The sequence below is a fragment of the Ornithorhynchus anatinus genome, chromosome 16, assembly GCF_004115215.2.
Source record: "Ornithorhynchus anatinus isolate Pmale09 chromosome 16, mOrnAna1.pri.v4, whole genome shotgun sequence".
Taxonomy (NCBI): Eukaryota; Metazoa; Chordata; class Mammalia; order Monotremata; family Ornithorhynchidae; genus Ornithorhynchus; species Ornithorhynchus anatinus.
This window is the reverse complement of record NC_041743.1, coordinates 26670826-26684488: the sequence shown is the minus strand read 5'-3', so window position 1 is coordinate 26684488 and position 13663 is coordinate 26670826. Positions and strand designations below refer to the sequence as shown.

Genomic DNA, 13663 nt, shown 5'->3' with positions numbered 1-13663 from the left:
TCTCTTTCCCACATCTAGAGGTAAGATTCATAATTTATCATGTACGTATCGATCACAATAAAGCTACTTTTACTGAGGATTGCCATAGATGGTAGCAGGGAAAATAGATGTGTTTTTCTCTTGTTAAAGAAAAAGTGATCTCCTGATTTCTGAGTAAATTCAGAATCTTAAAGATACTTAGGACCTTATGGTTGTCGTATTGCATTTTGGAGCTTTAAATCTTAGTTTGCTATGGATACATACAAGCAACCTGCCCAAATTTTCTGCAGTGGTTTGCTGAGTATTCATTGAAAACTCTTCTTCTTGGTTCCGTCTTTCAACCCTGTTCTTAATCAATGGGTCCGCTCTCTAAAGTGAGTCTTTGTCTACACGAGCCAAGTGAAGTGGAAATAGAGGCAATTATCCATGTTTATCCAAAAGAATTGCTTTTGCCTAAACTCTCCAGATAATTAAGATAAAATGGTCTTCGGGATGAACTATCTAGGTAATTGCTCCAATTCGCTACTTCCCTCTGTTGGTGTAAAACTGCCTTAAGTGTTGGCAGACATATCTACTTATAGAGAGGGAGAATAGTTAAATGTCCGCTTTGTCTCTTGACTCCTAAACTGGGCCCACTGGTTCCGTCAGTTTCCCCTACAATGTGGCTGTGGTATACAGTTCTCCTTTTGGGTAATGGTTGTACAAAGCAGCCACAAGGATTAGCCAAGTAACTGGTTGTGATTTAGCTGAATATCATTTTTCTTACTTTTTAAAGAAACTTCCAGCATTTTGGCTCCATTTCAAGCTAATTATTGAGACAGAATTTGCCCAAAATCATTGGATTTTCCTCAGCCCAACCATTAGGTTAACTCCAGACTCGTTATTATAGCTTGCCAAACTGGCATTAGAGCTTTCTGAGAAAGTAATGATGTCTGAGGTTTTGGTCATGGGTCTTTGTATATTCACGCCCACTGTTCTCACACATAGTTACTGTGTATATTTGTGTATATTTATATATGTGTATCACACATATTTACCTGTGTAAATGCCATATTGGTAGAATTTTTCCTATCACTCTGGTACAACCAATCGACCAGTGGTATTTATTGGGCCCCCGCGGTGTAAAGGAAGCAGCATGGCTTAGTGGAAAGAGCACGGGCTTGGGAGTCAGAGGTCGTGGGTTCTAATCCTATCTCTGCCACTTGTCAGCTGTGTGACTTAGGGTAAGTCACTTAACTTCTCTGTAGCTCAGATCCCTCATCTGTAAAATGGAGATTAAGACTGTGAGCCCCACGTGGAACAACCTGATTACCTTGTATCTACCCCAGCGCTTAGAACGGTTCTCGGCACATAGTAAGCACTTAACAAATACCATCATCATCATTATTATTATTATTAAAGGGGATTGTTTAACTGCGAGAAGGACACGGCGTTGAACATTTACTGCGTGGAGAGCACTATACGAGGCACTTGGGGGAGTAAAATACAATTCAAAGACCCAGTTCCTTTTCTTAGTGCAGGACATAGGCAGGTATAAATTAATTAAACTTAGTGGAAGCAGTAGGGAAATCATAGATATGCTTGATAATAGCAAATGTCTAGAACAAAGACTAAGCAATCAGTGAATGAATCAGAAAAATAAGTAAATTGATATGTGCCTGGGTGCATAGGGTGGTCGTACTTAACTTGGTGTGGTGGAACTTAATTGGAGAAAGGCTCCTGAAGAAGATGGACTGTGGAGATGGGGTGGCATGTGGTCTTGCAGATTTGAAGAGGACTGAAGTGAGTTACTGAAAATCATTTGAATGTTCATCAGACACAGGCATCCGATTTCCCTTTTTGCAGAATCAGTCACTGTAGCTACTACAAATTGGAAGCAGCTGCTCAAGAAAGACCCTCAACCAATTAAATCGCTACAGTTCAAAAGAATTAAAAAGATCCAGAAAGTAGGTAGATTATGTAGATTCAAAATAATGAAGTGATTTATATTTCATTGTTTCATAAGAGTTAAAGCACAGGATTAGTCCCTCGTCTGAGGCAATCCCGGAAAACCATCTGTAATCTTCCCCTGTTGCAAACTGAAACGTCCACTCACTGTCATATGCATCAATTCCCTCTAATCCAGTGAGGGAACCAGAATGACCAGAGGCAGTGTAAAGCATTTAACCATTACACAAAATCGGCATGCTAACCTCAGGGACCACTTGTTCCTCTAGGTCTTAGAAAATGCCTATTACGCTACGTGCCTCTGAGGTGGATGACATTATCAGAACATTAACAGAACTGGAACTTCTGCCTTCCCCTGGATGGGGTTCTACTAGGTCAAAGAGCTGATCTTGGTGTTTCCACATATATTCAGGTTGGGAAGGGTCTTTCCTATAGAGGTCATAGATTCAACCTGTGCCTATGTGAGTTGGCTTATTGAGACCAGGTCTTAGAACTGTTTTTAATAATATAGGATCAGCATTTCCCAACTTGCTTCTAAATTTGGATCAAAGTGAGACCCATTAGCTATCAGCTTGGACATGCTGGACATCTGATATTGTTTCTTTAGGATTTCTTCCTCAACCTCTCTCATCCTATTTATATAAGGAGTTGGGTTAGTGTGTACATATCTGCTCGATCAATCAAGCAATTCAATCAATGATATTGATTGAGAGCTTCTTAGGCAGAAAACTGTTTGGGAGAGTACAATAAAAAGATGTGGATCATTTTTCTCTGCAGAGATCATTTTTCTAAAAAACTGTTCATCCATATCTCCCCACTCCTCAAGAACCTCCAGTGGTTGCCCAACCACCTCCGCATTGAACAGAAACGCCTTACCACTGGCTTTGCAGCATTCAGGTCGAGCAGCTCGATCCCTCCTATCTTAACTCACTGATCTCCTTCTACAGATCAGCCTGCACATGTCACTCCTCTAGTACCAGCTTACTCACTTTGCCCCGATCTCGTCTATCTTGCCGCTGACCCCTTTTCCATGTCCTCCCACTAGCCTGGGACTCCTTCCCCCTCAGTGTAAGCCAGACCACCATTCTCTCCAACTTCAAAGTCTTATTAAGGTCACATCTCCTCCCCATCCCCAGTTACCCGCTCTTTTCCTCGGCTCCCTCTCCATAGCGTGTATATATGCGCTTGGATTTGTGATCTTTGGGCATTTGATATTCTCCCCACCCTCAGCTCCACAGCATTTATCTACATATCCTTAAATTATGTATTATGAATGTATATATATTAATGAATGTCTCCCTCTATAAACTATAAGCTCATTGTGGTTGGGGAATGTGTCTACCAACTGTGTTGTATTGTAAACTCTCAACCACTTAGTAGAGTGCTCTGCACACAGTAAGCACTCAGTAAATACCAGTGATGATGATTAAGAAGATAGCCTTCATGTGATTTACAGTCAAAGAACAAAGAACTGGTTTAATATCTGGAAACTAATTCAGGTGCCTAGCAACACTTGCATTATTTCACTTAAAAAAATACCCCAAGGCCTCACCCACTATTTTAAAAAGCCTACGCTGTTCACTAGGCAAATTAAAGAGCTACTCTTGCGTAGGTGTGTTATCTTTGAACGTATGAACCAGTCCTTATGAAACCCCAGAAGCATTGAATTGGATGAAAAAGGGAATTCCCCTTAGTATGCTTAGCAAATCTTTGACCCCCTCATATTGAAAAATTCCTTTTGATCTTTGGCTATGTTAGACATTTGGCTACATCACCCAATCCCACCCATTATTTATTTAATCTTATTAATGAGAATAGGGATTGTCTCTATTGCTGAATTGTACTTTCCCAGCACTTGATACAGTGCTCTGCACAAAGTAAGGGCTCAATAAATACAATTGAAGTGAATGAAAATATTAATGTCCATCTCCTCCTCTAGACTATAAACTCACTGTGAGCAGGGAACATGTCTGTTTATTGTTATACTGTACTCTCCCAAGTGCTTTAGTTCAGTGCTTTGCATCCGTAAGTGCTCAAAAAATGAATGAATGAATGAATTCTGTTCTTTGGAAAGGTTAACTCAGCACTTAACTCTGCTTCAGAACTTCTGCTCGACCTCAGGCCAGTGACTTAATCTCTCAGCCTCAGTTTCCCCATTGATCACCTGAGGAGACCCCATGGCGCTGTTGGAAGAAGAAAAGGAGATGCAGGAATGACAGACAAAGCCAGAGGCAACAGGAGTCAAAGAAACCTTTCTTCTGAAATCTTAAAAAAAAGTTCTACCACATTTTCACTCATCCATCCTCAGTGGATTTCATCCAGACATATTTGTATGGACGCCTGTTATAGCCATGTTTGTCCTTCTGCTTCCAGGATCTGTATATAATTCTTGTTCACCAGCCTCCCCCATTAGATGGTAAATGCCTGAGGGCAGGTCATGTGTGTCTTGCACCTGTAGTACTCCCCGAAGTACGTATTACAGAGTTTGCACCACTCAGTAGTTGCTCAATAAATTCCATCAGTTGAATGGCTGTTCCACTGTAGATTATGTGACTTCTTTTAATTGAGAAGGAGATTATTTTGGCTCTTCGGTTTGCGCCATATCCAAAACTAATCTAGGTTTGGTGGGAAGCCAGCTCTCCCTGGTAAAGCCAGGGAGCGATGCATGGGGTTTTAAGTCACTCTGCGTGCTTGACTTAAGCGCTATGGGTGCTCTTTGGTATCTGACCACCTTGGACCCTTCTGTAGTTTAGACTGCGAGCCCGTCATTGGGCAGGGATTGTCTCTATCTGTTGCCAAACTGTACATTCCAGGCTCTTAGTACAGTGCTCTGCACATAGTAAGCGCTCAATAAATACTATTGAATGAATGAATGAATCAAGTCAGCCCATGGGGAAAGTGGAACTGATCCAGCTTCTCCAGGGTCCTTAGGATCAGGTTGGCTTATTGTTGGTTCACTCCTCCTATTGCCCTGGGTCAAGACTTTCCTGGAACCAAACCAATCTCAGACAAAGAAACTCAAGTGGCATTTTAACTCAATGCACTCACCTTTCTGTTGTGCTGTCACACTCTCTGGGTTTCATTAGGCAAACAAAAACTCCTCACCATTGACTTTAAAACACTTAAATCACCGTGCCCTCTCCTCCCTCACCTCGCTACTCTTCTACTAGAACCCAACCAGCCCACTTCATTCCTCTAATGCTAACCTTCTCACTTTATCTCGATCTCATCTATCTCGCCGCCAACCTCTGACGCACGTCCTACCTCTGGCCTGGAATGCCCTCCCTCCTCATATCGAACAGATAATTTCTCTCCCCCACTTCAAAACCCTATTGAAGGCACATCTCCTTCAAGAAGCCTTCCCTGACTAAGCCCTCCTCTCCTCTTCTCCCATTCCCTTCGGTCTCCCTTCGTTCATCCTCCCTCCCAACCCCACAGCACATATGATGCATATATATATATATATATATATATATATATATCTGTAGTTCATTTATTTATTTATTTATGTATATTAATGTCTGCTTCCCCCTCTAGACTGTGAGCTCATTGAGGGCAGAGAATTTGTCTGTTATTAAAGTGTACTCTCCCAAGCATTTAATACAGTGCTTTACGCACAGTAGGTCCTCAGTAAATACAAGTGAATGAATGAAGTAGCTAGATTCTGACAGTGGCCTTATTAACCTGAACCATAGTTTTGGTTTTTTGTATTGTTTTTATGGTATCTGTTAAGTGCTTACTGTGGTCCAGGCACTGTACTAAGCACTGGGGGAGATAGCAGTTAATCAGATTGGACACATTCCCTATCCCTCATAGAGTTCTCAGATTTTACAGATCCCCATTTTACAGATGCAGTACCTGAGGCACAGAGAAGTTAAGTGACTTTCCAAGATCACACAGCAGATAAATGACGGAGCTGGGATTAGAACCCAAGTGCTTCTGACTCCCAGGCCCCTGCTCTAGCCACTAGGCCATGTGTGGTGCCTCTCTTTTCTCTCTGACTGACCCCTCTCCCTACCAGTTTTACTCAATAGGAAGCTGAATGATACTGAAATTGGAAATGGAGAAGAGAAGAGAAGAGAAAAGAAGAGAAAAAACCTTGTCATCTCTTCTGGACCTTTGAGATTTGATGCTTTTTCCTTTTTCCTCTCTCAGCGTCTTATGTAAATCTTTCCCTCCCTAGAACAGGCGCACTGGGACAGGCTTTCCTACACATTCTAGTCATTCAATCATATTTATTGAGCTCCTATTTTGTGCTAAGCACTATACTAAGTGCTACACCGACATCTTAGAACCTTGAAGTGGGGGGGTGGGTAGACGAAGGAAAAATATATTTTTCTTTGCAATTAGTGTTGTAAATTTTGTCAGTTAAACAATGTTCCTTTCAGTGAACTTGGAAGTTTTTTGAACAGCAGCTAGTACATTGTAGATAAAGCAACATTAAGTATCATAGATCAGTGCAATCAATCTGGTGCCTTGTGTACTGAATGATTTCATATTTCTCAAGCATTTTCGATGTTAAGTTTATAGTGAATCAATTGACGACTATTCATCATACGTAATTATTTCCAAACATTAACCTCTGGGGAAACTAAGAAGCTTAAATTTAGATCCTCAAGCTATCTAAAATTTCCAAACAGTGTTTAAGTAAGATCAAAAGGTGTGGAAACCTCTGGAGTTGGAAAGGAGGAATAATTGAAATTGCATTAAACTGGACCGCTAACTTTTTTTCCCAGAATATGTAGGAAATTGCATAATCTTTCAATACAGTTCTGACCATGTCTGTTAGGGACTTGAAGACTAGTATAAGTGCAATAAAACTCCACAGCTCCAAAACATACTACTACGGTTGATTCCTAACACATGGTTTGATTTTTGTTCTGCAGGAAAAGAAGTTTGTTTTGAACGAGTTGGCTGTTTTAGAGATGGTTTACCTTGGACTGGGACATTGGAAAGGCGATTTGCCGGGTTACCATGGCCTCCAGAAGAAATAAATACCCGCTTTCTTCTCTACACTCGAGACAATCCTAAAAACTTTCAAGTAAGAAGATTTGATATTTTTATACTGTCAATATAATGAATACAATTGAATGAATGAATGAATGAATACAATTTTAAAATGTCATTGTAATAATGATATTTATTAAGTGCTTGCCATCTGCAGAAAACTGTACTAAGTGCTGGGAAAGTATACAGGAGGGAATTAGATACAGGCCTTGTCCCATGAGTGGTTCACAATCTTCGATTGTGGAATAGTAATTTCCTTTATTTAATCACATTTTCTCTAAAATATTTTTGGTGGTAAAGTCCCAGTTAACCCAGCTCTCCAGTTTGGAGGGAAATGACTTGTTAGTATCCTTTTCATTCCATGTAATTTGTCCTACCATTTATATTTAGCATGCTTTGAGAAGGTTTGGCCTGGACTCATTTTGAGAAAAATGAGCTCATCAAATAATTGCACAAATAAAATGACTTTGAAGTATTTTTCAGTTATAATAATGTCTAATACATTCAAATACTCAAACTTTTATCCTGAGAGATCCACTCAGAATCGTCTACTTCCATCAAACATATTGCAGAGTCTGCCTTTAGATCTCATAGCTGAGAAACAGTGTGGCCTTGTGAAAAGAGCCTGGGCCTCGAAGTCAGAGGACCTGGGTTCTAGTCCCCACTCTGCTGCTTGTCTGCTGAGTGACCTTGGGCAAGTCACTTAACTTTTCTGTGCCTCAGTTCCCTCATCTGCAGAACAGAGATTCAATATCTGTTCTCCCTCCTACTTAGACTGTGAGCCCCATTCGGGACCCGATTATCCCAGCGCCGAGTACAGTGCTTGGCCTATAGTAAACACTTAACCAATTCCACTGTTGTTATGGCTGTCTTCCTTTAGGCAGAAAAAAATGGATGCGGGCATAGCATTGCCTGCTACTGCAAGTGGCACCCAGTGGCTGTTAGATAGCCACTGACTATTGCCAACTTGAGTCAACCGTCTTGCAATATCTGCTGCTGTTCACATAGGGAGTGGCATAGAGTGTGGATGACTCTGTTCAAAGCATCACCACCCCTAGAAAAACAACTTCTGTTTAGCAGTCGATCATTGGTCCTTACTGAGCCCTTTCTTCGTGCGGTGCTCTGTATTAAGTGCTTGGCAGGATTCTCCCCCTTCCCTTACCCCTGAACAAAGTCCTAGGCAAAATGAGGGGGTCATTCAAATATGGGTCTTTTCAGCCACACTGTCACGCAAAGATAGAATCTGTCTGTCAGGAACGTCATCTGAAGAAAGAAGTAGACAAAGGAAAGGCACAGTGCATGTTGTTGTTATGCTTTTGGCTATCTCACCATCAACGTCTCGCCCACGTCATGCCTCTGGCCTGGGATGCCTTTCCTTTTCGTATCTGACAGGCAATTCCTCTCCCCTCTTCAAAGCCTTGTTGAAGGCACATCTCCTCCAAGAGGCCTTCCCTGATTAAGCCCACATTTCCCACTCCTTCCCTCATCGCCCTGACTTGCTCCCTTTATTCACCCTCCAACACACAGCCACACAGCACTTGGGTACATTTCTGTAAATTATTTACATTAAAGTCTTTCTCCCCCTCTAGACTGTAAACTCAGTGTGGACAGAGAAAGTGTTCATTAGATTGTGATGTTGTACTCTCCCAAGGACTTAGAACAGTGCTCTGCACAGAGTAAGCACTCAATAAATGTGATTGATTGATTAAATCGATTAAGAAATTAAGAATTGCTTGTTCAACAGCGCAAGCCGGTTTGGGTACAGCACACAGTTTGGATATAATCTCAGTCACGATAATTGCTAGACAAAAGTTTTCCTTAACATTGGGTTCTGTATTATAAGAACATAAATGCGGAGTTATTGAAAACTGGGTATACAGCCATACATGTGTGTGTTTGTGTGTGTGTTTTTACATATATACTCCCCACATACATGCATATATTGTTATTATTGTTGTTATGGTATATAAGTGCTTACTATGTGCCAGGCATTTACTAAGCAAATTGGTTTGGACACAGTCCCTGTCCCACATGGGGTTCACAGTCTTAATCCCTATTTTACGGATGAGGTAACCGAGGCACAGAGAAGTGAAGTGACTTGCCCAAGGTCCCGCAGCAGTCAAATGGAGGAGTCAGGATTAGAATCCATGACCTTCTGACTCCCAGGCCCATGGTCTATCCACTACACCATGCTGCTTCTCATGATAAGAGGCATCGTCACCTGTTGGATGGAGCACAGAATTGGGAATGAGGAGAGCTAGGTTCTAAGTCCTGGCTTCACAATTTACCTTCTGTGCCATCTTGGTTAAGTGATTTATCTGTGCTTCAGCTTCCTCACCTGTAAAATGGGCATAAAATACTTGTTCTCCCTCACTCTTATTTATCAATTAGTGGTATTGCCCAGCACTGCACAGTCCCCTGGGAGAGAACAGTACAGTAGATTGGTAGACATGTTCTGTGCCCACAAAAAGCTCACTTTTAGAGGGGGATAGAGACGTTAAGAACTAGAGGGAGGCAGGAATAGTGTCAGATCTGATTATCTTGTATCCACTCCAGGGATTAACACATTGTTTGCCCGTAGTGAGTAATTAATAAACATCATCATTATCTTTTCCAATCTTTTCTGGGAAAACATCCTGCATATCTTTTCCTCAGAAGGTAGTAGTCAACAACGTATAAATACTAAGATAATTTAGACATGAAAAAAATAGTCATCTTGGCATTGGGAATTATTTTTCTAGTCCGTTTCTGCTTAGGAGAAAAAAAGCAAAGCTCACTGCCAAAGTTAGCTCTATCCGGTTCTGCCTGTTCCTCATTTTTCAGGGCAATCATTATTACCCAAATTAATCGGTCCCTTTGTTTCCCAACACAAGGAAGTACATGTACATGAGTTCTTCCATCACCTATGGGAAACAGACTAAAACAGAGCTCAGTAAGAAAATTGGTTATTAGATATGGGATCATAAGTCTTTAAAGATAGGTGAAATCTGGGAGATTCATAGTTCTGCAGTGGATGACCACGGGATCATATTCTTAGTTGAAATGTAGTTTCTTCTTTGAAAATACAGGTAATAACAGGGTGCCTCACTTTGACGTCTATACTGGCGAGCTTCCATTTAGCTTGTTAACAAAGTATTTTTACGAAGAAATGTAGAGCCACGAGGCAAGATGAGTCAAGGAGTGATACTAGGACCGTCAATGAAGTCAAAAGTCAGTATCTCTACATGTCTGAAGGTGGAACTCATCAAGAGGTTTATGTAATAATTGGGCCTTAGGGGGTGGGGTTGATGGAGGTGGAAATGATGAAGTGAAGTTCTTCAGCTGTTACACAAAGTGTGAGTCAGCGAGCTGCAATCAGGAGCTACGTGTCAAAGCGGCGCCAACTTTCAAACAAATTCAAAACTGATTCATATCAGCTCTGATACGTAGCTAGTAGCTCTGAAACATCTTAATAGTGTTGTCTCCTAGAATTAAAAAAACAAATCAGTTTCTTAAGACCCGTGTCTACAAATGAGATGACGTGGAATCAGGCAAAATGTTGAATCTCTGGTGGTGTGGCACGAAGTAAGGCCACAGCTGCACTACCATAATTATGTGGATATTATAGCAAAATATGGGTTAGGCTCTTATAGTGTCTATAATGGCAAAATGAAGTGTATCATTTGAAATGCCTACTATTGTAAGTTATCATTTTCATTCTCTACTAGACTGTAAGTTTGTTGTGGGTAGGGAATTGGTCTATCAACTCCTTTACGTTTTTTTATCGTACTCTCCCAAGCACTTAGTTCAATGCTCTGCACACGGTCAGTGCTCAATAAGTACGAATGCTTGATTGATAGTGACAGCAGAGTAAGAACAGTGGAGAATTTCCCTCCCATTCTCAGTCTTCCTCCCAATTTTCTATCATTTTCCACACTACCGAACCATACCAGAGTAAGTGGGGTAAGCAGATTAACTCAAGAGGTTGATTGAAATGGTTATGATTTCAGTTCAGGCCTTTTCTGTGCTGCTGAATCCTCCTTTTTGTTTTTTGTTTTTTTCGGGCAAGGGTGTGTAGATTGTAGACCTCCCCACTCTAGAGAAATACAGTAGGGTTCTGATGACTGCCAAAGGTGACTGGGGATTTCAGACACTTGAGGAGCCTCCTAGAGCTTTGTAGCATTAATATGCACACATTTTAGAGAAGCAGCATGGCTTAGTGGTTAGAACACTGGCCTGGGAGTCAGAAGGACTGGGGCTCTAATCCCGGATCTGCCACACGTCTGCTGTGTGACTTTGGGCAAATCACTTCACTTCTCTGGACCTTTTACCTCATCTGAAAAATTGGAGATTAAGAGTGTGAGCCCCATGAGGAGCAGGGACTGTGTCCAACCTAATTGACTTGTGTCTACTCCAGTACTTAGAACGGCGCTTGACTAATAGTAAGCATGTAACAGGTACCGTTATTATTATTATTATTTTAAATGACTAGTTGGTAAGTGAAGACCGATTCAGTGAAATGAATATAAAGCAAGTTAATTTAGTCACTCAACTTCTCTGTGCCTCAGTTACCTCATCTGTAAAATGGGGAATTAAGACTGTGAGCTCACGTGGGGCAACCTGATTACCCTGTATCTACTCCAGCGCTTAGAATAGTGCTCTGCACATAGCAAGCGCTTAACAAATACCAACATTATTATTATTATTATTAATTTTATGAAGGTAGGACAACAGTGACTTACTACAGGGAAAAGAGCAATCTGTTAGAAGAAAAACTTCGCATTAAAGATCAAGAAAAGTTTGGAAACATTCATGGGCTGTGAAGATCTGTTTAAGTGGAAATTAAGAATTTGAAGTAGTAAATGCCCCACCCATGGAAATGTGCTCAGAGCGAGCATTCAATAAGTGCCACTGATTGATTTGGGAATCAGTTTGGCAAAGTACAATAGCATCGTATTTGGGAAGGTTCGATATACTTTTATCTGTTGACGATGAACTGGTGGTGGTGGTGGAGGTGATGGTGGAAGGGGCTCATCAGATCATTGTTCTAACCCATTCCGACCCTCCGTACGGTCTTTCGTTCTAAGACAGATACTTAGTACTTAGTGCCGCTTTTGTAGTCAGATCACTCCTTAAGGACTTTAAAACCTATAAATGATATTTTGATCTTTATTTTTATTTCACACAGGAAATCAGTGCTGTAAATCATGCAACGATCCAACGCTCCCATTTTAGAATGGACAAGATAAGTCGCATTAACATACCTGGATGGAAAACGGATGGGAAATGGCAGAGACACATGTGCAACGTATGACGTGTACATCATGTCAGAATAGTTACATTCTTACATTAAGTAGAAATCTCAGAGTTTACTATTTGTGTACAGTTTTCTCTGGATTAATTGATAATATGGAAGTAATACCATGCTACAATTCACATTGCACTTATTTCGGAAGTCTAGATGAATGATCCACTTTTAATGGCAATGGTTATACGGGAAAATGTATTATTATATATGTAAATATACACAGATATTTAGGAAGCAGCATGGCCTAGTAGAAAAAGCAAAGGCCCGGGAGTCTGAGGACCTGTGTGCGAATGCTGCCACTGCAACTTGCCAACTGTGACCTTGGATCACTTCATTTCTCTGTGCCTCAGTTTCCTCACCTGCAGAATGGGCATTCAATACCCGCTCTCCCTCCTTTAAGCACTTATTGTTATTATTATATGAATGGAAGAGGGTATTCAGAGCATTAGTAAATGAAGAAGTCTACTATATTTTGACAAATAAGGCTGTCCTGTGCTACAGGATATGTGGTCGCTCAGCAAACAGTTTGATGATACTCTTGATGAATACAGTTCTCAGCATAATTCGTGAAAAAAGTCAAGTTAGCATATTTGCATCATGAAATAGTCTTTTCTTGGAGTTAAGGTCAGTGGTATATGCATTGCTGTTAAGAATTATTTTGGGTTAATCAATTTCAACCAATATCTGTTTTGTCTGTTCACTAGGTGTTACTGGAAGCTGAAGATGTGAACTGCATTAATTTAGACTGGCTCAATGGATCCTTAGAATACAACACTGCGGTTAACAACCTTCGGGTAGTGGGGGCTGAAGTGGCCTATTTTATAGATGTTCTCATGGTAAAGAAGAATTTTACTTGAATTACCTCTATTGAGATTTCGCTTTCTTTGGAGTTGCCAAAGTTTGGCATTTTGAAGTTTTGATATTTATGATGTACTGGAAGTGCTGAATGCCAAAAATGATAGTAGGTGAATTCAGGGCTTTACATTGCCCTTGAAAAATTTCTAATTTTTAATATGGATGACGATCGTTGAGGGAAAACTCCACTGGATGGCAGTGTTTCTTCACACGAGGATCGGAATGAAACCCTCAAATAAGAAGAGTGTCCTCACCGGGCTCGACGGGCAAAATGTAGTGCATGTAGAAACACACTTCTAGTTTATTTCATTGATTTTTTTATTATTATTATTAGTCACTGAAAGAAAATGAATCTCAAAAATACTTCCCGCCAGTTTCGACATTCCGTATGAGGCTATCTTGTCTGTGACAGGGATGTGTACCCTCGGGTGCGGAGCTGAGGTGGTGGTAAGGGGTTTACAAGGCTTCCTCAGCGATGGCTAAAAGTCTTTGGTTTGGAGGTGGTGAGCATAGCTTTGGTTCTCTTCGGCCTTGGAATCTTATCCCAGGAAAGCAGGGAGGTCCGGTGGAAAGAGCTCGGGACTAGGA

At 41.0% G+C, this 13663-nt stretch overlaps 1 protein-coding gene across 1 annotated transcript in view; it reads left to right on the top strand.

Annotated features, from left to right (window-relative positions):
• Positions 1 to 459: 459 nt before the first annotated feature.
• Positions 460 to 13663, top strand: part of LOC120638891 (pancreatic lipase-related protein 3-like) — a 28273-nt gene continuing 15069 nt past the window's right edge. The window contains exons 1-5 of the mRNA XM_039914366.1: positions 460 to 484; positions 1825 to 1925; positions 6755 to 6967; positions 12101 to 12220; positions 12925 to 13056. Coding sequence (XP_039770300.1) covers positions 460 to 484; positions 1825 to 1925; positions 6755 to 6967; positions 12101 to 12220; positions 12925 to 13056 — 591 coding nt within the window. The remainder of the gene's footprint in view (positions 485 to 1824; positions 1926 to 6754; positions 6968 to 12100; positions 12221 to 12924; positions 13057 to 13663) is intronic.